We start from the raw sequence: 25,970 nt of genomic DNA, 5'->3' as shown, positions 1-25,970 counted from the left end.
AAAGATAAATGATCCAATCAAAAAATGGGCAAAGGACCTAAGTAGACACTTTTCGAAAGAGGACATACAGAAGGCCGAGAGACATATAAAAACATGCTCAAAGTCACTAATCATCCGAGAGATGCAAGTCAAAACGACAATGAGATACCATCTCACACCTGTCACAATGGCTATCATCAACAAATCAACAAGTGCTGGCAAGGATGTGGAGAAAAAGGAACCCTCGTGCACTGCTGGTGGGAATGCAGACTGGTGTAGCCACTGTGGAGAACAGTGTGAGTTTCCTCAAAAAACTAAAAATGGAACTCCCATTTGACCCAGTGATCCCACTTCTAGGACTATATCCCAAGTAACCAGAAACACCAATCAGAAAGGATATATGCACGCCTATGTTCATAGCAGCACACTTTACAATAGCTAAGATTTGGAAACAGCCTAAGTGCCCATCAGCAGATGAGTGGATTAAAAAACTATGGTACATCTACACAATGTAATATTACACCGCTATAAAAAAGAAGGAACTTTTACCATTTGCAACAGCATGGTTGGAACTGGAGAGCATTATGTTAAGTGAAATAAGCCAGTTGGAGATATAAATATCACATGATCTCACTCATATGTGGGATATAATGATCAACATAATTTGGTGAACATGAATAGATCCAGAGACAAATGGTAGGGGAGGGGGTCGGTTAGAGAGCAACCAAAGGACTTGTATGCATGCATATTAGCATAACCAATGGACACAGACACTGGGGCAGTGGGGGCTTGCCCAGGGTGGGAATGGTTGTGGTGGGGATCAATTGGGGAAAAAGGAGACATATGTAAAACTTAAAACACAATAAAAAATAAAATAAAATAAAGAAAATAAAATAAATGATTTGGGGTGAACCTACTAGGCTTTGGCCTATACAAAATGAGGAAGTAGGTACAGGTTACTTCGAATTTTGCCCATTTCTCCCATGAGATTTCTTTCTATTGCTGGTCAAATAGATGGCTCCCCAGTCCTCTGTGGTTTGGGAAGCTATTTACTCCCTACTTTCCACATACTCTGCTACAAGAAATTCATATAGTATGTTCCTGACTGAATCTCCCACTGCCTTTGTCTGGAACTTCAAATGCAAATGGCATCTGGAAGGAACAGTGTCTTGGACACGGACAATAATACCTTCACCTATCCCTCAACTCTCAATGGAGTGAGTAAATAATGACTTGGGATCCCACCTGTAAAAGTCAGCCCTCCATAATTAATGACTAATAAATATTAAGTGCTGTGATTCTGAGGCATTATTCATGTGTCACCAAATGACATCATTATCCTAGTTCCACAATGTAGAACCAAGGAGTCATTCTACCTCTTTGTCCCCCTAACTGAATTGAATCCATCACCAAATCCTGTCAATTTTTTTCTCAAAAACGTCATTGGGAGTTCATCTACTTCCCTCTGTCTTCTTTATTGCCTATATAGCAACTGAACTTTCATGTTTATCTGTGAGGTTGTAAGCTCCATGAAAGCATAAATCTTTCCTGATTTCCTCCCATTGTTATATTATTATTGTGTGGCACACAATGATTGTTCAATATATACCTGTTTAATGAATAAATGAGAAGCTACACTAAACCTTAAATCTGTGTACAGATTTGTACAGAAATGAAAGGGAAATAATAATTATAAGAAAGAATAAACATAAGCTAAAGAATAAAATAACTAATATGACTTGTAGGCCAAAAATAAGATGGACTAGAAATGAGGATAGATTTTGTGTAAATGGTAAATAACTTTCCATGGAAGGCATAGGAAACAGAGTTTATGGGAAAGTGGAGATATTTTAAGCAGGATGGTGATAAATTGGAAGGAAAAGTTAAATATGTAGTAGTTGAAGCAAAAAAGCCAGTATTAATTCAGATGTGATATGATGAGGACCCAGATTTGGAAGGTAGCAATAGGTTTTACAAGAGAAAGTTTCAGAGAGAGAAAAAATGTTTTAAAGAAAAAGAACTTGGGTCATTGTCAGTGAATGTGGGGCATGGATATCACTTTCTTCATGTATTTTAATGAATTTCTCTAGACTTATTTTTACTTGGCAATGAAATTCCAGATACATTAATTTATAGTTATTTTTAGTAATATCTATGTATTATAGGAAATAAAATATGAAAAAGTGCTCTAAACCTGGGTTTTTAAACTTCAACCACTTTGACATTTTGGATTGGACAGTTCTTTGACATGGGGGCTGTCCTGTGCATTGTGGGATGTTTGGCAGCATCATGGCCTCTAGCCCTTAGATGCCAGTAGCATCTGCCTACCCAGCTGTGACATCAAATATGTCTCTAGCCCTAGTCAGTTTGGCTCAGTGGATAGAGCGTTGGCCTGCAGACAGAAGGGTCCTGGGTTTGATTCTGATCAAGGGCACATGCCCAGGTTGCAGGCTCCATTCCCGGGAGGCAGCCTACCAATGATTCTCATCACTGATGTTTCTATCTCTCTCTCCCTCTCCCTTCCTCTCTGAAATCAATAAAAATATATTGTAAAAATACATCTAGACAATGCTAAATGTCCCATGGGGAAGGAAGGGAAAAATTTCCTCTGTTGGAGAACCACTATTCTAAAAGTAGAGTCCTATGAAGTGCATAATATCATCATTATAGGAAGAGATTAATGGGGGTCAAGGGGAAGGAGGATCTATGTAATTCTTTCAACAATAAAGGTTTTTAAAAATATCATCATTATAAATAGTTACTATTAAAAAACAAACACATTTTAAATTTACTTCAGAAAGTAAATTTTTAAGGAAAACACATCTTATGTTAAATGTAAACATCATTTTTAAAGGGATGTTTAGAATGGAAGGAGTAAACCTTTAAATGTACTTACATTGAGTTCTAAAACGATTCCAAGGCAATCAATCAGCAATGACACGAACGTGGCTATCGTGATGATAACCACTGTTACGATTATGTGGAACACTGATGAAAGATTCCCACCAAAAAATATATTGGCAATTACCTGCCAAATAAACAGATCATTTAGAAAGGGATTCACAGACACAGGCAAGATTTATTAAGAGAGTATTTCATATTATGGCACTTAGGACTATATAAAATACTGCCAATCTAAATTTAAGCCATATGAATGTTGTACCTTTTCCCAAATACTTACACATAGACATACACAGATCAATAACAAGGATTTTTTGTTGAACTATTATACAGGCAGTACATAGTATACTAATGTGTGAATAAATATATTTCTCAAGTGTAAGAAAGACTTTTGAAAGTTGCCTATCATTCTTCCTTGAGTCCAACAAGGTTGCCACTAAGACAATCCACAGATGCTACTGAGATTATTTGAATGATTTCTAAGAAAGGAGTTACCATAATTTTCTTTAATAATAATGGATGTGTAATATCCTTTACTGACAGGAAATTAGTTTTATGAAATCTAAATCCTATTTGATACAAGTTAAATCTATTTTATCTTGCCTTTCCTCAACATAAATGGAGAAAAGTTGATCATCATTTTCCACTGATATTTAGATTAGGAAATCAATCAACAGTTAACTATTTAATATGTCCTATACTGTGATATGTTGGCAAAGAGAAAATGTCTAGGAGCTTTATTTATCTAGCTCTGTCTGTCTTAAAGTAATTGGCTTTACAGCATTACTGAAATGTGCTTTCCCTACCTTGTCTTGAGGTGGGGCTGGAAACATGGATAGGATTTAGAGCAGAATTATAAACTGATGCAACAGCGTAAAAAAGAACAATGAGGTAAGAACAGGAATGAAACCTATGAAGGACAAAGAGGAGACAGTCTCAACAGGATGGTGACTGCGCCACAAAAAAACATGAGGCAAGAATTGGAAATGGTAGGAGATCGCCAGAGGGTGGGGGACCTTCACAAAGCCAACTCTCTAAGCTGTGATAAGTAAACGTCCTAAATAAGTAACATTCCCCATAGAGGGATACCACTGTAACCTCGGCAATAATGTAATGGGGATACTAATAACTTTTACTCATTTATGGTTTTACAATTGGTATTGTCTTTCCAAATATTAACTTGCTTAAGATTCGTTTTTATAGAGGCCTCTATGATAGAATTGTAATTGTGGAAAGTCACTAGTGAGGCAGGATAGTGAGACACGCGTTTGGACACCCTTGTATGCGGCTGGCTGCTTTACCTATAACCAGAAATGGCTGTTATTATGTTTTTACCAACTGTATATTTGTGTGTGTGTGCACGTGTAGAAAAAGAAAAAGAAAAAGAGAAAGAAAAAGAAAAAGAGAAAGAAAAAGGAAAAGAAAAAGAGAAAGAAAAAGAAAAAGAGAAAGGAAGTGAATGGGTGAGGTATATGCAAGGTTCCTCTGCCTAGTAATTGTTCTGATGGCAGAGATCTTGATTTAGTTCTGTCTTCCTGTCGTGGCAGCTAGAAAGGAAATACAAGTTCCAAGTATTGAAGACATAGCTGTGCAGGTGGAATGACTCACACTGTCCACAGACAGTTCACCAAGAAACCATATGAGGATGACCATCTGTTATTGCTCATCTAGAGATCAGATCTGAACCTAAAGTACTGGGCAGAAGCTAATATAAAACCATTTCCTGCCTCCAACTTTAGTCGGCAAAATTCTAAAGGCTCTTAGATTTAAAAAATCAACATAAATTCAGTCTAGGTAAGCGGTTCTCAACCTGTGGGTCGCGACCCCCTTGGGGGTCGAACAACCCTTTCATAGGGTTAGCCTAAGACCATCGGAAAACACATATATAATTACATATTGTTTTTGTGATTAATCACTATGCTTTAATTATGTTCAATTTGTAACAATGGAATTGGGGGTCACCACAGTATGAGGAACTATATTAGGAAGGTTGAGAACCACTGGTCTAGGTCTTTATTATATTCAAAGTGGAGAACTGACCAGTGAGTTACACATTTGCAGGTGAAGGCAAGTGCTGACTGTAAAGGACCTACATAGTGCTGAACATTCCCCTTATTCCGTGTCCCTGTGCTGTCCCTCGTCCCCAGCATTGGCAGAAGGTAAACACAGCTCTGCCTCTAGAAGCCTGCCATTAGTGTAGTTAAAGCCCTGTAGGAGTTTCACTTCACACATTGGAGCCATTCACATGGTGCACTGTGTAAACAGTCTAGGAACAGATCCTAAGACTAATCCCTTTTCAGTGTGATTCCTGAAAGAACCACTGTGAAGCAGGATCATGTTTTTTTGCTAACTGGTACAGTGGATTTTTAGCTAATTTGCATAAAGGACTCCAGACAAGCCATGTTCTCTAAATTTTATACAAAGAGGATTAGTTCTCTTTCACCTAATCTTCCTCCACAAACCCAGGTGGACTAGATAACATAACTTGGAGTTGACTTAAAAGTGAAATATATATATAACTATTTATATTCTTTTATATGGTATATAAATACAAATAAATTTATATAAACATATAAAATATATCCATAAAATGAATGGTTTAAATGGAATTTTGGTTTTCCATGGAAGTAAGATATTTTTGTTTTTAAAATATATGAAAACTGATCAGAATCTGCCCTATGGTGCCTTTAATACATGTTGACTAATAAAATATCTTAGCAAAAAGATAATTTTGTAAAACATGTTTTAAACTTTAGTACTTAATTTCTTTGTAAGAATGTTTTTTCGTTTGTTTTTAAAAACTTAGTTTGGCTCTATTAAAGACTGGCATTCATTTTGGAATGCAGTTGTGTAAATATTTACACTTATGCTAATATAAACGAAACCAAATCTAACTTTAAAAAATATATCTTGTAAACACTGAATATAAGTTTAGCTTTAAACTGATTGAAAAGAACATTTTGGGAATTTTCAGATTCAGATTATTTACAAATCTTTCTAAATTAAATGTGGTAGAGAGATCCCCTAGACCAGTGATGGCGAACCTATGACACGCGTGTCAGAGGTGACAGGCGAACTCATTTTTTTTGGTTGATTTTTCTTTGTTAAATGGCATTTAAATATATAAAATAAATATCAAAAATACATGTCTTTGTTTTACTATGGTTGCAAATATCAAAAAATTTCTATATGTGACACGGCACCAGAGTTAAGTTAGGGTTTTTCAAAATGCTGACACGCCAAGCTCAAAAGGTACGCCATCACTGCCCTAGACAAAGTGTTGGAAAGGAATTGGGCTTACCTCTCTGGTCACAAAGCATTCAATTGGGTACGTCAAAATGACCGTGACTCCATAACAAAACCTTCCAAAGGTTACCAGGTCATCATTTCTGCAATAATTTTCAAATAAGTCTCCTAGAGAATGATATAAAATAGATTTACTTAATAAATATTATACATTGATATAAATATCTAATAAAGTAGATGGTGGATATTTATTATATCAATGAAGCTACATAAACTTCACTGTTTAATCCATAGAATAAATTGCCAAATCTAAATATGTTTTTGAATTCAATAACTATATAATTATTGTCTGATATGAAAACTAGTATATATTCCACCTGAAGATTAATTAATCACTAATAGTTTTCCTCTTATTCTCATTTTTTTTCTTTGGTAGATTTGCTTAAATTTGTATCAGCTTCTGTAAAGTATTTTTATCCATTGTCTTCGTACACCAGAATCAACTCCCTAAATTCTTGTGCATTGGTTTTATAAACTTGCTTCTGGTCTTTGTTTCTGGTAAGTAAGTGACTTCATTATTTTTTTAAAGGGTCTTTTAAAATAAACAAATTTCCTTTTGAAATGCTATTCATAGATCAAGGACAATCTTGAAAGGAAGAGTGGACCATTGTGTCTGGGGAGATGAATTTCCTGTGTATCACACCACAGGGTCTAATCACAAACTCAGGCCACAGCAAGAAATTCCAAACATACATTATCTTTCATGGTATCCAATGAACTTCACTGTATATGCACTGATTAAAAAGTGAAAATATGGCATGAGCGGGGGTGGGGTGGGGGGGGTAGAGGGTAACGTGGGGATAAGGACACATATGTAATATTTTAATCAATAAAAAATATATTTTAAAAAAGTGAAAATATGGAAGTGTAGTATATTTCATTAGTGCCAAACTCAATGAGGGACTATATATCCCTTGAACCAGTTCTTACATAGAGACTGTATTTTCTCAGATACCTCTGTAATCTGATGAGGGCACAAAAGACAGGTCAGCAAAAAAAGTTTCCCAATACTGAAACCAAAAAAAAAGCTGTGGTCTGTTTATTTCCTAAATATAACATACTTACGTCTTAAAATTTTGGTCAGGGTTCATTAGACTGATTAGGAAATTAGTTCAAAGTCACACACTACTCCATTGTTTAAAAAGAAAACAATACTTTTGTACTTTCATTAAAAAGCAAAATGACCTGCCTCTTCGTAAGACTTATTTCAAGTGACTCTTCTCTCCTCCCACCATCAGCTAGAACAAATGTATGTTACTTCCTAGTGTTTCTTTGGGGCCGAAGGGGATTAACCACAGAGCAGTAGTGGCAGCGACCTGTTTTAAGGTTGATGGAAAAGGTTCCAGCACTTTAAGAAAACAGGACAGGTGCTCCCCTTCACTAACCTCCACTAAAAAATGAGCCTGACACCGATTCAAAAGTCACTGGGAATGTCAAGAACAATCTAGAGTTCTGACTGCCTCCTCACAGGCTGAAATTAATCTACTTAAAGGGAAAAGAAAAGGAGCACACAGTTTGCACAAACAAGACCAGATCTGCCTTAGGTGAAGTGGCCTGAAGAAACAATGTCAGCTTTCTCTAGCTTAAGACTAAGTGTATTTTAGGGAATTATAGCTAGGGAAACACACACACACACACACACACACACACACACACACACACACACACCAACCCTACCAAACCTGTCAGCTTTGTTATATAAAGCTTTAATTGTATCTGAGCAATTACCACTGTTAAATACACCAATGAGGTGTGACCAATAAAAAGGGTTTGTGTGTTACCGAGAAGACATTTAAAAACCAAGGCTTTGTATAGATTGGAGCCTATGGACCATTCATCTTGGCAAAAATAGTGACACGTGACAATATTTTGAGAAGATTCTTAACAAGACTCTCAAGGGACTTCATTACTGCTCCTTGATGGCGCACACATGTATTATATTTTTACTGCATTGGCCTTACGTTAATCACTCTCTTTTGAAACCATCTTTATTTCTCAAGTAATATCTGTCTTTAATCATAGTCACCTGTAACCTCTGTTTGAAAACTCACCTAAGGGGAGCAGGCGTCTAAGAGACAGCTTTTAATGGGTCACACTTGACCAAAATGTGGTAAGCAACACAAAAAATGAAAATAAAATTGTACTGGAAGTCTGGAGACTTGTTTTCTACTTTGTCACCAGCCAGCTTGGGCAAGTCACTTCTGTTTGTGTTTTAAAAGGGGGTAAAGCTGGTTTTTCCACTTACCTTCATGGAGTTGTTTAAAGGTCAAATGAGCTAACAGACCTGCAAAAGCTGTGCGGTTCATGAATCACAGCATTTAGCAGGCTGTCACACTGAATATCATACGACATAGCTAAGCGAGTGTGAGGGTCAAAGGAAGAGAACGGTGACCGCTCAGTTGCTGGGCCTGGCTGCATAGAAGACCAGAGGAGAAAGTTCGGTGGGGTGCTGTGAGGTGAGGTTTGGGGAAGGGAAGAGGCTGGCTTTGAGAATAATGATGTTTTGTGTTGAAGGCAAGAATGGAACAACTAAGTAGAAATGTCCTGCAGGCAAGAGGCTGAAGATGGCTATAAACAGTTCTGGACTAGTTAAGATAGTGAAAGTCTGAAGAGAATTTGTTAAGAGGAAAAAAGGCAACTTGCCTGAACCAATTAATGGGAAGTGAGGGTATAGAGGGGGAGGGATGAGAAAGCAAAGATGAATTACTTGGAGAGAAAAAAATTATTAACAGAGCAAATGAGGGCATGGTAGTGCTCCTTTCTCTTCAGGAGGAAAGGATGTTCAATACTAATGAGTGATTCAGAGAAGTCTATGAGAAGCAGAACCCAGAAGAAGATTCTTAGCTTTGATTAGCTTTGAAGCGTGGGAGGATATTGCTGTTTTCGAAAATAAAGTTGCAGTGGAGTAGCAAAGAAGGAAACTAGAATTCAGGTACTCTGAAGGGAAAGCATGAAGGAGGGAGAATGGGCTACAGAATTTTAGCAGTTTTGCCGGGCCATTGTTGCTCAGTGGTTGGGAGTCAGGTTGCAGGCTTGACCCCCAACAGGGTGCGTGCAGAAGGTATCGGATTGATAATTCTCTGTCATCATTGATGTTACTATTTCGCTCTCCCTCTCTCTTGATTTCAGAGAGGAAGGGAGAGGGAGAGAGAGATAGAAACATCAGTGATGCGAGATAATCATTGATTGGCTTCCTCCTGTATGCCTCCTACTGGGGATTTAGCTAGGGCTATATATTTTTTGTTATAGCCCTAGCTGGTTTGGCTCAGTGGATAGAGCATTGACCTGTGGACTGAAGGGTCTCAGGTTTGATTCTGGTCAAGGGCATATGCCCGGCTTTCAGGCTCAATACCCAGTAGGGGGCGTACAGGAGGAAGCCAATCAATGATTATCTCTCATCACCAAAGAACTTGTGTGCATGCATATAAGCATAACCAATGGACACAGACACCAGGGGAGTGAGGGCATGAGCGGGGAGGGGGCGGGCAATAAAGACACATATGTACTACCTTAATCAATAAAGAAAATAAAATTAAAAATATATTTAAAAAAATAAGTTTAGCAGTTTTAAAATGAGAAAATTAGGAAACAGAAGCAGCAGAGAGGTAGGAGGTAGAGGAAAAAATAGATAGAAGAGAGAGCATTTGTCTGAAGTAGAACATGGGGTATAACTGTACCCAAAATGAAAAGTGATAACACCACTCCATGTGAATACCAAATATGGTAAGACCAAACCTCTCATTTACCTTGGGTGAAGCCAGTAAATGTCAAGTATCCACATGTAGCAAAGAGAATACTGATAAGCACAGAAACCAAGGTGGACACGTGGATGATGTGGGACCACTTAGCTACTGTGCGTTCCTCCAAAGAACCATACACTAAGAAGCAGTTATGGTGGCAAATAAATGCTGCAAACAAACAAGAAAAATCATTATTGAACAAGCATCAGTGTCCTCCGTTTACTTCTGGAAACTCAGAGATGCATGCTACTTTGGAATGAAGATGAACTGAAGTTCAAATATACTAATTTATGAGATATATCAAAAAATAATCTTTCTAACAGCTTTGGGAACGAGAAATTTCATTCACATTAGGCCTGTGTAGTCTCTTCATGTCACTCTTGATATAAACCAGGCCTATTCCATTTTCTCTCCCATTTTCCGTTTTCTAGTGGCCTTTCCAATCTTAAGGGGAATATAAATAACACTATATTTCTGGTCCACAGCTTCTTTCCCAATCTGTGATGTAACAGAGGCACTTTAGACATCCGGCCAATTCCTAATACTTTATGTGCAAGGTTTTAAAGAAATCCATAACATTTGCTAGATTTTCAAGTGAAGAAATAAGATGGCTTTTATGAATGTTCTGCATGAGAAAGAGACTTGTCCAAATGGAAGCAAATTTTAGTGATGAGTGAGAAAAGTTTGGGCCTAATTTTATGTTGGCACAAACTAGATCATATGCTGCTAATAGGATGTCTAGGACATAGAACATCTGTTCACCAGACACAGATCTGAAACACAGCACTTCTTCACTGTACAGAAGACTCCATATTGAGAAAAAGCCTTTGAAACCATATACTCACCAAAAGACATGACACCAACAGCCTGAATGGCATTGGGTTTTGCAAATACCCAGGCATCTTCTGTTTTTGGTCTAAAAGATAGTTAATTTAATGAATAATTAAACAGATACAAGCATAACCATATCTGAGAACAAGGAATGCTGTCACAATATAAATGGAATATCTTTATGTCAGAAATAATAAGGGGCCTCCATTAATTGTAAATAAATTCCTTAGGTATATCAATGCTTTCTGTTAATCCCAGTCCTCTAAAAATGCATGTCAAATACTTGGAAAGGCTATATTACCTATTTTAAATATCCACTGATTACCTAATTTTGTGACTATTTGGTCACTAATTTAACAACAAACATTTGTTATGCACTCATTTGATATAATTGAGAAAGATACAAAATTAATAATGCAGTGCTATTCCTCAATTAATCAATACTGCCCTTTATTCCCCTCCAACTAATTCTTCCAGATTCATCTACACAACAGAAATTCAAAGTTGGCACTACTTTATTGAGGAAGGTGGACATGAACTAATGTCAATCAATGATGAACTTAGCCATGTTCAGGAAACTATCTTATGTTATCTCAATCTTCATAATAACCTAAGTATTAGTATCACCATGTAATATATTAGGAGAGTAAAGTTCTGGGTGGTCACATAATTGGTCAATCTTCTCAGATAGTAAGTGAAGAAGTTGAGATTTCTCCTTGGTCTGTCCATCTCAATATCTCTTCCACACTGAACTCTCAGTCACCTTGTTTCCACCTTTGGACATACTTCTCAAAAAGGTTGAAAATATATACCCTTTAAGTGACTCAGAGAAGCCCCTTTCTTGGTGGAATTAAAATATTTGCTAGCCTCTCTGTTGGCAGGGATTGGTTTCCCTGATTAACACATTCCCCAGTAATGGGGAAGAGCATAGGCCCCAGGAAGGACAGCCTGTTTGCGTTTTCGGGCTCCTTCCACTTATTAGCTGTGTGATCTTAGGGAAGTTACTTAACCTCTCTGTGTTTCAGTTTTGATCTCAACAAAACGAGGATAATGATAGTACCTTATTCATTGAGTTCATATAAAACTCCTGACAGAGAGCCTGGAATATATTAAGTGTTCAGATTATGCACTGAATTGTTGTTATCATCCACTGTCATTAACTAAAAGGTAGCAAAAGTCTAAAAAGTATGGCTAGTTTCCCTGAAAAGAAAACGATTTAGCAAGACCCAAAGAATGCATGACATTAGAAGAGGGGGGTGGGGAAGGAAAGGCTTAAAAAGCACAAAGCCATCTATTTTATGTTTGTTATTAATTCTACAGGTAAAGTAGACACATAAACATACCATTGGTTTTATCAAAGTTAGTGAGATTTATGCATTATGCTATTTCTTTCCACTTTTGAAATGAGCAGATGCAGACACAAAGGAACTAGCTAGCCTCTAAGGGAGGCCTCCAGCTGGTACGAGGCTTGCTCCCCTTCCCTTAGTTTTTTGAGTGGGAGTTGCTGCCACCTGCTGCCTCCACTACTACCTGTCGAATTCCAATGTAAGTGTGAAAAAATACAGATATTGTCCATGATCTTTAAATATTTTTTTAAAGGCAGTACTAACAGTTGCAGAAACTTGACTATTTTTAACTTTCTAATATATTTTAAATGATGTACTTTTCCTGTTAAAGTATTTGCAGGCAAATAAAACTCATTTTTTTCTGTTCAGTACGGATTGTAGTGGTGTCTTTTTAACTATTATATTAGTAATGAAAAGATAGGAGTTTGATATTCATTTTTCTTCTTTAAGTTTTTGAAAATGTTCTTGGCCCATATGGTTCCTTCAGTATATTCCTAGCAAAGATGGAATATGGAACAGTAACTAGAGATCATTTTGGATTTTCTGTGTTCAGCATAATGATGCTGATTTTATAAGATGTAAAGTACCAAAAAAGATGTTATAGCTTGGGAAAAAAATATGTATACAAATCTAGATAAAGTGAAAAAAAAGATATTGAATACGGCTTTGCAATTGTTTATGAAATAGCCTGTGATTGAGTTCTAGATAACCATTTCAAGAGAAAAAAATGAAAAAGTGTCTTTTGATATTTTATGAGATTGCTGAAACCTTGATACCCAATGTGGATGAGAAAATGAACATACAGATTGTTCTGACTTTAGGCTTAGATGCTGAAAGAGAAAATGAAATATCAAATGCAATCAAGAAAATATGTAAGAAAAAATCATGACTTAAAAGAGTTTTTCCAATAAATGCAAGGGTAGTTCAATAACTGAAGAATCTATTAATGTAATTCATCACATTAACAGGTTAATGGAATTAAAAGCTAACACCACTGAAAAATATTTTGAATAGCCTATAATCCAGTATTTATTTTGATAAACAAAATATTAATAAATAGAACTTCCTTAACCTAATAGAAATATGACATACTTAGAAGTGGCAAATTATCAATATCACAGTTAAAGATGGAAACCAGATAAGGATATTCACCATCACTTCTTCCATAATACATGTGTTAATTCTAGGGAAAAAATATGTAAGAAGAGAAATACTGTGTAATTCCACCTATATTTTATTCCAGAAAAGGCAAAACTATGAAGACAGTAAAAAGATCAGTGGTTGCCAGGAGTTGGGGTTTAGGGCATGGGATGAAGAGGCAGAGTGAGAGGAATTTTAGTGCAGTTAAATACTCTGCATGATACTATAATGATGGAGGCATGTCATTATACATTTGCCCAAACCCACAGAATGTACAATACCAAGAGTGAACTCTATTTAAATTATAGACCTTGGTTGATTATGATGTACTAATCTACATGCATCAATTGTAACCAATGCACCACTCTAGTAGGGGATGCTAATAATGGGGGACCTCTGGTGTGTGGTACAAGATATATGGAAAAACTTGCCTTTCAATTTTGCTGTGAATTAAAAACTGCTCTAAAAAAACAAAGTCTTAAAAAAAATATGAACTGGACATCTAGATAAACATGGTTAAAAACAAAGCCAAAAGCAAGTGTTAATTTGAGAAAAACAAGTGTGCAAAAAGAGAGCTATAACTATTTAATTTTGAACACTGTGTTATATATTTGCATATTATGATATAAAAGGAGAGAAATTATCATTTGAGAGAGCTAAATCCTCATTTACTATGTGACAAGAGAACAGTGAGAAACCAGAAATAGTAATTACAAGCATATTATGTAAAGTAAAAAATATAAATGCCAAACGATACATCTGAAATAGGAAAAGATTTGGTAGTAGATCTCTCTGTTTCATTAAAAGCCATCAGTAATATTTGATTTTGGAGAATTATATGAATGTATTCTTTTGAGAAAAAAATAAATCCAAATGGAAGTAATATTGGGGTAAATCAGGATCCTTTAAAATGTCCCACAAAGCTTCAAATAGATCAAGGCAACGTAATGGAGGCTTACTGTAAGGTTAAATGCTTCAAGTATTTTAATATATTTTAATACTAACAAAAATAGAGGCTGGCTTACAGCACTTTGCAGCCTTGGTATGGCAAATACTTTCAAAAGAATAATGGCTTGCTTCCCTTACTCTAAAAAATCCAGTCATATACGTAGTTACATTTTTTAAGAGCCTTTTTGTGTGGGAGTGGAGAGGTTTGGGGGAGTTCTTCATTTTGCAAAATTATCTCAGCTTGTATTCTTGGATTCAGGCATTTCATCCTATTTTGAAAGACAAATTCCACGTTGACAACAGTTGGGTGGAAGTAATAAGGCAAAGCAATAGGAAGCAAGCCCTAACAAATATGCCTTCAGTCTTCACAGACTTATGAAAACAAGCTTCAGGGGGATTGCTTCTGATCCCCAGAACATAAGACTTCCGATCCAAAAGATCAAACATCACACCTCTCTGTGGTACCTGCCCAGATTCTTTTCCGCTAAACACAGGCACTGCCTCTTCCAAATCAGATGGTCTCGGCAGGGTCTGCATTTTTGTTAAGAGAGCCTTACATATTAACCTCTTCAACCAGATTCATCGGAGAGTGAAGGGCTCTGTCTGGCAGGCAAACAAAAGCTCCACGTTTCCTGTCAGGCCACCAGCTATTAATGAGGGAGGCAGATCTGCCCACTTCCCCAGCGGGGCCTTGGCTGACAGCTGTCTGCCGCTTCCTGGCTCCCAGCTCACGTTTCTTCTGATTCTGTTCTCTACACAATTGTGATTTACATGAATATATAAAGCTATTCATGAAAATTCTTCTTGGGAATCACTCTAAACATCGAAACTGATTCTTTTTTTTTTTTTTTTTTAAAGAAAAACACATTTTACATAAAGCTAATCTTGAGTAAGACATTATGCTGAATTTTTTTTTGCCAAAATATCTTCTTTTTTATGTGAATCATATAAAAAGCTTGCACAGCTTGGCACCACAAATATCACAAATACTTCTCTTTTCTCATTTGGGACACTAACCACTTTTGATTTTTATTGTCACTTCTTTTCTCTCTCTCTCTCTCTCTCTCTCTCTCTCTCTCTCTCTCTTTCGTTCTTTCTTCCTCCACTATTGGCTCTAATTCCTCTGTTAACTCTTTACAAACTGGTGTTAACTATTTTGTCAGTTTGGGTTGAAAAAGCAGAGAGTGGATCAGAGGGGGCAGGATTTCCCTTTTCATTTTCTATTTATATAATTTTTAAGTTAAATTTAGTTTTTAAATTGATTTGAGAGAGAGAGAGGTGAGAAAGATTGATTCAACTCATTGTTCCACTTATTCATTCATTGGTTGCTCTTTGCATGTGGGCTGACTGGAGATGGAACACTCACTTTGGCGCCTCAGTACAATGCTTTAATCAATTGAGCTACTCGGCCAGGGCCTCACTTCTTCATATAATAAAAATTTGTTAGATTTATGAGTGTTGTTTGATTCTCAACTGTGTTTTATGCAGAACAGAATTACATTAAAATATTTTACATTACATTATTTTAATTACATTATTTTAATTACATTAAAATAATGTAATGCAGTTAATTATTTTCTATTAGGGGTCTACTTGGATTTACCTCTCTTCACCTTATACACTGCCTCTGTACAATCTTGTGCATAGCAGACTGTCCCTAAACTCCAGACTTGCATTTCCAAAATGCTGGGTGACTTCTTCTTCTTCCGCTCTCTGAACACCAGGTGTTACTCAAAATAAAGATATTAAAATATTAAAAACTCATTATTTTTTCCCCAGACTGCTTCCTCTCCTATCCTGGTTAGTACCTTAGAAAAATATGGGGCCCTTCCTCTACATTTCAATACACCTGCTCATAACTCTATTAAGTAGTCTGCTGAGGTCACCTTCTATGTGTTTGTCCACCCCACCTTACCCCCAATAAGTTTTAAGAGTCCTGCAAAAAGGGTTTGTTGCTTTATTGATCTTCCCAGTCCCAGTACCTGAAAAGTGACTAAAGCAAGGAAGCATTTAGTAAATGCTAATTGACTGAACAGACTCTTCCATTTCCTCGTTTTGGTGGTGAGCTCTGGACCATCTACCGGTCTGGTTATCCAAACAGAAAACTTTGGCATCACCCTCCTCTTTACTTCCTCTTCCCTTGTATCATGTCTTTCTACCCCCAATCTGTGCTCACCTCTGATGCAACATAAAAGCAAGATAGAGTTTTTGAGGACATTCTTAAGGGAGAAACCTTTATTTTTATTTGATAGTCCCCTAATCAATGGCAAAGTGTCCGTCCTCTCCATGTCCCTCTCCTAATGTGATCATCTTGAACTGATTCTGTCATTATATGCATCGTACCTCGCGGCTTCACACACTTCTGCCAACGATAGCTTCCAACCTCCTCCCACTCTCCTTTTCATCCAATTAATGCCAGCACATTTTAAGCAGCAGAGCACATATTGCATTATCTTGAAATTCTATTAAATAGTCTATGGAGATTACCTTCTATGTGCTTGTCCACCCCACCTGCCTGCCTGCCCAGCTTGTGTTAAGGACTCTTCCTCTGTTACCATGGCACTTTCCTATAATTCTATTAAGTATTTTTTTCAGATTATCTCTCCGGTGTCTATTCTCCCCATCTACACACTACAGGTGTCTAAGGCCATGGATTTTTTTTTTCCTTCATCTTCACAGTCCCAATACCTATAAATCTATACCAGAAACCAGTATGTATTCTAACTGGCAATAACAAACAGGTTGTCAACCTCACTAAGGCAGCCATTTATAATCATATTAATGATGGACCCTGGCCAAGTGTTGTGAGGTGGTTAGAGCATCAGCCCATGCACCAAAAGGTCTCAGGTTTGATTCCCAGTCAAGGGCACATTCTATTTGTTGCTTCATGTAGGCAAACTGGTAAAACTTTCCAGTAGCTCTAACAGTGCTGCAAAACTTGGAGTCAAATGATATTTTAGCAATGAGTCAGCAAATTTTTCTAGTATGAAAATAACCTTAGGAAAATTTTCTTTGACAAGAGAATATTTTTGTATGAATTTTTTTTTATTGATTAAGGTATTACATATGTGTCCTTATCCCCCATTGCCCACCCCCACCCCCTTGTATGAAATTTTTATTGTCCCAAGGTAATTTTTATTTTTTCATTACTTCAAAAATTTGGTCAGTCAATCCTCAAGTTGAATCAACTAAAATCAGAAAAAAACAGATTCATTCACTTATTCAACTGATCAACAGTTCTTTGCTGAATTCTAACTGTTAAGCCCTATGCTGAGTTAGGGATTCGGTGTGAAGTAAAACAAATGTGACCTCTGTTCTCACGGAGTTCACAATATGGTGAGAAATACATAAAATACACAACAAAACATACAAAAGATGAATAAAGATAATTTTACAAATAGCATTATTATTGTATTCCTATGTGTAAGTCCCTTCTCACGTCCTATGGTAAAATTCCAAATTTAACCAATCAAAGTATTCAAGTTCAGAACCTACTCCTGTCTACCACACTCTCAGATAATCCCATTTCAGAAAAAAATAGAGGGTGCTGCACATGGACATGCAAATTCCCTTTACTGGTCTTCAGAATGAAACCATATTTACCCTCCATACTCTTACTGTTTCAACAGGAAGAAGTATCCCAACTCCTCTCCAAAGATTACTCTATATTGTAAATTCCAACTTTTCAAGATCTCCTGGCTTGATCTATAACAAGTTCAATATCTTCTATGGTAAAAAAGATATTCTTTAGAGTTCTTACTCCCTCAAACCACTGTTTTGTCATGTCATTTGCATTTACTTATGCTCTTCACACACAAATAAAAAGGAGGAGGGAGAGGATCTGCAAAATGTACTTTCTTATCATTTTGCTTTCATCTTAATTCTCTCTCATCTGCCTTCTACTCATATTATTTGATTGAATCTCTGGAAGGTTACCAGTAGCTTCCTGTCACCTGCAGTAGAAACCTGTGGTTTGCATCAGGCAGGGTCTGCTCCTGGCATCATTGCCTTGCTTTCCTTTGGGATCGTCCTCCCCCCACTCTGAGTCCATGTGGTTTAGTTTGGTTGATCTTATCCTTAGCATGGAGGGTAACCAAGTAATCTAAACACGAGCCACTCAAAGAGGCCATGATGACAGGGTTTGTGAGTGTCACAGGTCCTCAGAGAGCCAAGCAGGCGATAATTTATAAAACAAAGCTCTTTCTTTTTATATGGACTTAAACTTGAATGGATGTAGGCTGAGACTGCTGCTGCCATCTTGTTACAATAAAGAGAAAGCCTGTCAGAAACTAGAGACATAACAGGAAGTGAAGCCAAGAGATTAAAAAAAAGAGATTAAATTATGCCTGATTTCATTGACTGAGCTCCTAAATTCCACCAAATCTCATAGCAGAACTACCCTTGAACTTTACAGTAATGTGAGCAATAAATTCCCTTTTCTTCATTCAGTTAGGGTCTGTGGTTGTTGTCACTGGCAACAAAAAGAGCAATAATGTATACATTATCAAAACATTCCATTTAACAAAACGAATTATTCCATTTTTTCAAATATGCACTGTTCCTCTATCTTAACACATTTTTTTCTGATCCTTTCTTTAATTCCCTTAATTCCTTCTTATGTATAGGATTATATTGTAGAATTTCAGGATTAGAATGGATAAGGGGTAGAGGAACTAATAATATGTGTTGAGGTCCTTGGGGAAGGCACATTTTATGAGTATAAATTCCTGGGGAAAGTGTAGCTGCATTTTTGGAATTATATTTGGGACACCAATCACACACACAATTGTTTAAAATGCTGTAAAAGAGATGCCACATGAAGAGAAAATAGCTGTAAATATGGACTGCATACTATCATTTCTATTTTAAATATAAAGAATTGAATATTAACAAAGCACAGAATGAAGGTTTTCATAGCAGTGATGTCTCTGATCCTAGTTTACAAAACAATGGGAGGACTTTGCTATGGCATTTTCATACTAGCACACTTTCTGGAAAGCAATTAAATTGCTTTGCTGCCTCAGTTCTTCGAAAACAAAAGGTTTGAAAATACAATAAACTGACCATTATTTCCAAAAAGAACTGAAAGTCATTGGACTGGGAGCTATTTGACATCATATCAAAAAGCAGAACTTATGGCCCTCTGAGTTATGAAAAAGGAAATTGAACTGTGTTTTATTTTTAAAACACAACCACTAAAAAGGCGTTTCCATAGTAACAAGGTCAATACCAGTAGCCATTACAGACCTTCCTCTTTTCTGATAGTGGGTTTAAAAATCTTTCAAATATCAATTTAAAAGCCCTACGAAAAAATCTAGTTTTTCTGATCATTCATCTGAACCAAGAATGAGGAAAAACACACATCGGAGTACTGAATTTCTCATGTTTTATGGATTATGAGCATTTGTGGCTGTCATATTTTCAGAAAGAAGCCTGCCTGGCTAGCTGCTATGCCAGCCCCTGAACATGGGAGTTGATTAGCCTGATTGTAAAACTGGACAAATAGAAGTTGTTTGCAGTAGTATTCAAACAGAAATAAAAGGCGGCACAGTATTAGGAAACACACTTCTTTAACATCTAAATATTGAAAGAGTGAAGTAAATAACCACTGTTATTAGGAAAATTTCAAAGGCCCAGATAAAATAAGACATCACCACTAGAGGAAGCTTAGAAAGATGCAGGCCTCATTGTGGTTACGACAGAAATAAATAGCTCTGTGGCCATAAAATCAATTCATTAAGCCCAACCAGAAAGTGTCTTCTCCTTTCTCTTCCTTTGTATCGAGATAATGCTGCCTTTATGATGATCATTTGTGATATATTTTACTGCTCTTCGTATTCAAAATAGTATCTCACATAACATTTTGTATATAAAAGATACTAAGAAAAAAGTAAGTGGAAAATGAATCCTGAAAAATAATGACAGAAGAGTAACTAAAATAACATAAAATCTCCTGTCTATTTTTAGAAATGATGCATCAGTTGAAAGTGTACTCATAATTTTAATCTCTTTAAACCAAGGGGCTCTAGATCCTTGTTCACAGATTCATAACTGTTAAATAATGAACCTAATCGCCTGGTCACTGCGCAGATCCCTCAGAATCTCTGCAGGTAGGGATCTGACATCAGTATTTTGAAAAGCTGCTCAGCTCAGGTAATTCTAATGAGTAGCCAGAGTTGAAAAATCATTGCTTTAAATGGTTTTCCTGAAGGTCAATTAATGAATAATTTATTTTCCTTCAATTTTTAAGGACTTGTTTTTTCTCCTCAATATTGTAACATAGTGCTATACCAAATCGATAAGACCTTTTATTATATCCTACTGATTTATTCTTTAGAATCATTTTTCATAATAAAACCTTCAATGAAAATAGCTGGCTTATACAATTGAAAAATTAAGCCAAAAATTATTACTTGAATTTTGTGTTCAATATATTTCTTCGCTCTTTGTTGTTGTGCAATCAATTTTTGAAAATCAGAACTGAATACAGACCAACATAATAGATGCTAAGTAAATATCAGTAGAATTTAATATATGCTTTTGGGTTTTTATGCTTTCCTTTCCTGGGCCTGTATTGCCTTTTACAGCCTTATCTATCTGGAAAAGTTCAGATTCATCTTTCAAAACATGCAGATCATGCTTCTCTTCCTCCAGGAAGCCCTCCCTGATTCAGACAGACTATTAAGCACTCTCTTCTGTGGCACTGCCACTACCCCTCGTTTATGCTTCTATTTTGCACTCCTACTATACTGTCATTTCTTTTTCTTTTTAAAAATATGTCCCTTCTCTATAACTGATTGTGAACAACTTGCAGCAGGTGCTGACTTATGCCTCTCTGCTTTTTTTCTCTCAGGGCACACACACCAAAATAGCCAGGAACAACAGGCATTCTGAGTTTACGATATGAAAGAATAAGTGGCCACATTGAAGTGAACCAGGTGCATTTCAAAAACTCTATTGTGATGGACTGAACTGTCTCCCCCAACAATGTTCAAGTGCTAACCTCCAGTGAGATGGTGTCTGGAGAGGGGTACTTTGGGAGATAATTAGGTTTAGATGAGGTCATGAGGGCTGGGCACTCTTGATGGGATCAGTGGTCTTATAAGGGGAGACACCAGAGAGCTTGCTTTCTGCACATGAAAACACAGCAAGAAGACCAGGAAGAGATTTCTCACCAGAATCCGACCACACTGGCAGACTCCAGACTATCCTATCTAATAATAGACAAGCATGGTAATTAACCGTAACTTCGCTACCCTTCCCATTGGCTAACCAGGGTGATATGCAAATTAACTACCAACAAAGATGGCGGTTAATTTGCATACATAGGTGCAATGACGGGAGGCCATAGGGGAAGGATGGTGATTGGAAACAGGCGGCAGGCAAGAGCCGGGAGGCACTGCCCCTGACCCTGGATCGGAGAACCAGCCGCCTTTGTCCGCCCCCCTGCTGGTGATCGGAGAAGCTGAGGGGGGCAGGGAAGAGGCGAGTGCTTGGAGATCCTACAGCAGGAAAGGGCAGCCTGCAGCCAGCCCCCCTGTGCACCTGCCTGCCCATGGGATCGCCGATGCGATCCCACAGCAGAAAAGGGGGGCCTGCAGCCAGCCTCCATGTGCGACTGCCCATGGGATCGCCGCGGCGATCACAGAGCAGGAAAGGGCATAGCAGGAAAGAGCAGCCTGTAGCCAGCCCCAGTGTGTGCCTGTCCCTGGGTCGCCACGGCGATCCTACATCAGGAAAGGGGGCCTGCAGCCATCCCCTGTGTGTGCCTGCCCCTGGGTTGCCGCTGAGATCCCTGAGCAGGAAAGAGCAGCCTCTAGCTAGCCTTTGTGTGTGCCTGCCCATGGGATCAACCCGGAGATCATGGAGCAGGAAAGGGCAGCCTGCAGCCAGCCCCTGTGTGCACCTGCCTGCCCATGGGCTCGCCGATGCGATCCCACAGCAGGAAAGGGGAGCCTGAAGCCAGCCCCTTTGTGTGCCTGCCCCTGGGTTGCTGCTGTGATCCCTGAGCAGGAAAGAGCAGCTTCTAGCCAGCCCCTCTGTGCGCCTGCCCATGGGATCGCCCCGGAGATCATGGAGCAGGAAAGGGTGGCCTGCAGCCAGCCCCCGTGTGCACCTGCCCCTGGGTTGCCACTGCGATCCCAGAGCAGGATAGGGTGGCCTGCAGCCTATTTGGGATAGTGAAAATATTTAACATCATGGAAACTCCTGTGTGCCTGTCTCTGGGTTGTCCTGGCAATCCCACAGCAGGAAAGGGCGCCCCACCCTGGCCACAGCTCAAGGGAGAGTACAACATGCAGTGGAGGCCAGGAGCCTGAGAGATCAACAGAGAGGGGCGCCTGCTCCAAGCCTCCAGGCACACACACACACACACACGCACACACACACACACACACACACACGGGACGCCTGCACCGAGCCTCTACTGCCAGACTGTGGCCATCAGTAGGACATCCACTGAGGGCTTCCGGTCTGAGGGGCAGGCTTGGCTGAGGGAACCCCATCCCCCAGTGCACGAATTTCGTGCACCAGGCCTCTAGTCCTATATAATAAAAGGCTAATATGAAAACTGACCAAACGGTGGAATGACTGGTCACTATGATGTGCACTGATCACCAGGGGGCAGATGCTCAATGCAGGAGCTGCCTCTGATGGTCAGCATGCTCCCACAGGGGGAGCACTGCTCATCCATAAGCCCTGAGCTGGGCTCATGACTGGTGAGTGCAGCGGCAGTGGCAGGAACCTCTCCCACCTCTGCAGCATCCACCCAATGCTCCCGGACTGCTAGAGGGCACAGGCAGGGCTGAGGGACCTCCTCCACCCCTTGGGGGAATGAATTTTGTGCACAGGGCATTTAGTGAGAAAATAAATGTCTGTTGTTTAAGCCACCCACCTATAGTATTTTGTTCCAGCAACCCAAGCTGACTAATACAATTATGAGCTGAGATTAAGTTGTTTGAAGAGAACATTAATATAAACATCATAGATAATTACACATTTCCCTTTTATTTAAGTCTTTAAAAATTTAAATGTTTGTTTTTACAAAGGAAAGGCCATATCAAATGCAGTTAGACGAGATAATTCATATTTTCTTCCCAATAAATGTGAGGCATCATTTTTGGTATTTACCTGACAGCATCGAGTAACAAATGAAGCGATTTTTGCATAAGAACAGTTAATCAATAGAAAAAAAGTAAGCTATCTTGGGGACCACATTATTAATTGTAGCTATTCACCAGGCTTTCTTTTGTTCCCTCTCTCACAGGTCACATTCTTTGAAGATCCAGCCTGTCATTATGTCTTAAATTAATTTCATTTTGTCTTATTTGGGATAGTGAAAATATTTAACAACATGGAAACTCCATAATGTATTATTTATTTATTCAACAAATACTTATTGTGCATTATGGGAATCTAATTTTGCATTTAAAGCCAATTTAGTTAGTTTCATTCCAGCATTCTCTTGGGACTATGGATATGAACTACTCAGTCCTTATCTGGTGAATCTATTCTACAACCAAATAATAAAACTGTGCCGTTTAGATCAGCAGTACCCACACTTTGAATTTCATGGATGAGTAAATAAAATTTGGGAAACTGACACCAAGTTGCCAACATTTATTGGGCCAACTATTAACATTAAAAACAAATACTACTAAAAAAAACAAAAACAAATACTACTATCATCTCTCACTATTAGTTCACAAATGACAAAGCATTTTAACATAACATAATTAAAGAATATAATCTTAGTAGAGAGTAAAGGGTGGCTTTCAATGTGACTACATTTTGTTTAGTGGCCAAAAGCATCCACAATATTCTTTATTCCTCTCATTTCAACCTAGATTGATGAAATTTGTTAAGAACAAGTCTATCTCTGAGGTATATATAGAAATTTCTATCATCTACCACTTTTCCTCCTGAGTGCTCTATCTAGATCCTATTTTTCACCATTCTCATCAGCCATGCAGAGTCCAAGGTAAACATGCATGCCTACCTACATGTAATTATTTTCTCTTATTTTTGCAAATAATAAAGAAAGAAAAATGATGCTTCTGGTACCACTATTACTTTACATTCAGGATTTATGCCAAATAAATATCTATGTGAAGGTCATAAATCAAAGACCAATCAATATAGCAACAAAACTTACATGTGTGGACTCAATGAAATTACCCTGGCCATTGCAATTCCAAGAATCACAGTTGTTAAAACTGTGGAAATAAGGGAGATCTGTAAAAGAAAATGTAAAGATACCATTAGTTGTTTCATAGAGCAGTGTGTGTGCCACGATAATATTTAAAAATGCAATACCCGACTATTTAGTCAGGGGCAATCTTTTCCCCTAGATTGTCAAATAAAAAAATGACAACAGCCAACACAACAATAGCCATATGGTGTGAATGCATCAATATGCCTATTTCTTTTGTCATATCAGAAAAAAATATATAAGATTTTTTTGGTGTGCCACAGAATTTTAGTAATTAGGCTATGTGTGCCATGAGATTAAAAAAGTTGAAAATCACTGGTATAGGAATTATTTTATTGAAAGTAATAGGTATTTCTCTTTTTACTTGAGTAAATATATGCCCAGTTTCAAATACAATAATTTAATGGTTTATTCTTATAGATTGGGTTGATAATTTCAAGTACATAACTTTTTATCAGATCATAGTCTGTTTTTTTTCCACTTAAGTAGGAGAGCAAGTATCATATATGACTGTTGTAATCTTGCAAGATGGCTTTACATGATTTTAGTGGCTTCCTGTGTAGAATACAAAATTGATGATTTTCTTTTTTGAAAGTGAAAGTATGTTTATTTTTCTTCAGGCCCTATTTTGGTGTTGACTTATGCTTTTTTCCTATCTATAGTTGCTCCTTCTGCTTGTCTTTATCTTACCCTCACCCTTCCAACCCAGCAATCCCCTCCCACATTTTTGGGGTGCCTTTGATGTTTCCTTTTTGTTCTCTAGTTTTAGTTGTTTGCCTTTGTGATCTTGCCATTTGGTCTGTATTTCTAAGTCTTCTTTGCTTCTTCCTTTCTCTTTGGTCACTATTTCAACTGGTTAAAATATAAACTGATCTGTGTATGTATATGTTCTACACACTCATTACATTAGATCTATATTTAATCTCTTAGTTTTTATGGATAAACACATTTTTAGACTTCCTTCTCTGATAAGATAAATATAAGACAAACTTTATTTCATTTCATTTAATGGTTGTTAACCTTGTTTTCTGTGTTGTTAGTTTTTAACTAGAAGGAAAGTTCTATTATGAGCCCTCTGATCTACTGAGGAACAGAAATATTAAGTAACATTCCCAAGGTCACACAGCAAGAAAGTGGCAAAGGAGAAACTCAAATGCAAGAATCCTGACTCCAGATCATGGCTTCTAACTACCCTGATTTACTCACTAGGAAATTTATTTAGATATTCCAATATGACACTTTGAAGGGGCATTTAGGAGAAAATGTTTAGGTAATAATATGATAGAGTATTTGCAGCCTTCTGTTCATGAATTCCTTATCTTCTGCTCTGTGAAGGCAACATTTATGTTTACATAGAACATGTGAATGGAAAATAGTTCAGCCATTTCAGATATTTTACCATAAAAAGCCCACTTTGATATACCCTTGTTTATCTCCAGATGACTGTTAGGGAAGGCAGGCAGAATAGTCAGAATACTCAGGTATCATTTCCATTCTCAACTCTACCTGAAAAGAGGGACTTCTTAACTGTGGACACACATCAAACATCACAGTAAAAAGTAAAATTCA

At 37.6% G+C, this 25,970-nt stretch overlaps 1 protein-coding gene across 1 annotated transcript in view; it reads right to left on the bottom strand.

Moving 5' to 3' along the window:
• Nucleotides 1-25,970, bottom strand: part of SLC38A11 (solute carrier family 38 member 11) — a gene marked incomplete at both ends in the record, with an annotated part of 44,229 nt that overhangs the window by 7,542 nt on the left and 10,717 nt on the right. Inside the window, 5 exons of the mRNA XM_081096342.1 lie at nucleotides 2,876-3,007; nucleotides 6,182-6,294; nucleotides 9,933-10,094; nucleotides 10,772-10,842; nucleotides 24,345-24,424. Coding sequence (XP_080952468.1) covers nucleotides 2,876-3,007; nucleotides 6,182-6,294; nucleotides 9,933-10,094; nucleotides 10,772-10,842; nucleotides 24,345-24,424 — 558 coding nt within the window. The remainder of the gene's footprint in view (nucleotides 1-2,875; nucleotides 3,008-6,181; nucleotides 6,295-9,932; nucleotides 10,095-10,771; nucleotides 10,843-24,344; nucleotides 24,425-25,970) is intronic.

The sequence above is a fragment of the Myotis nattereri genome (genome assembly GCF_964212035.1).
Source record: "Myotis nattereri genome assembly, chromosome: 7".
In the NCBI taxonomy this organism is placed as follows: Eukaryota; Metazoa; Chordata; class Mammalia; order Chiroptera; family Vespertilionidae; genus Myotis; species Myotis nattereri.
This window is presented reverse-complemented; position numbering and strand designations above follow the sequence as displayed.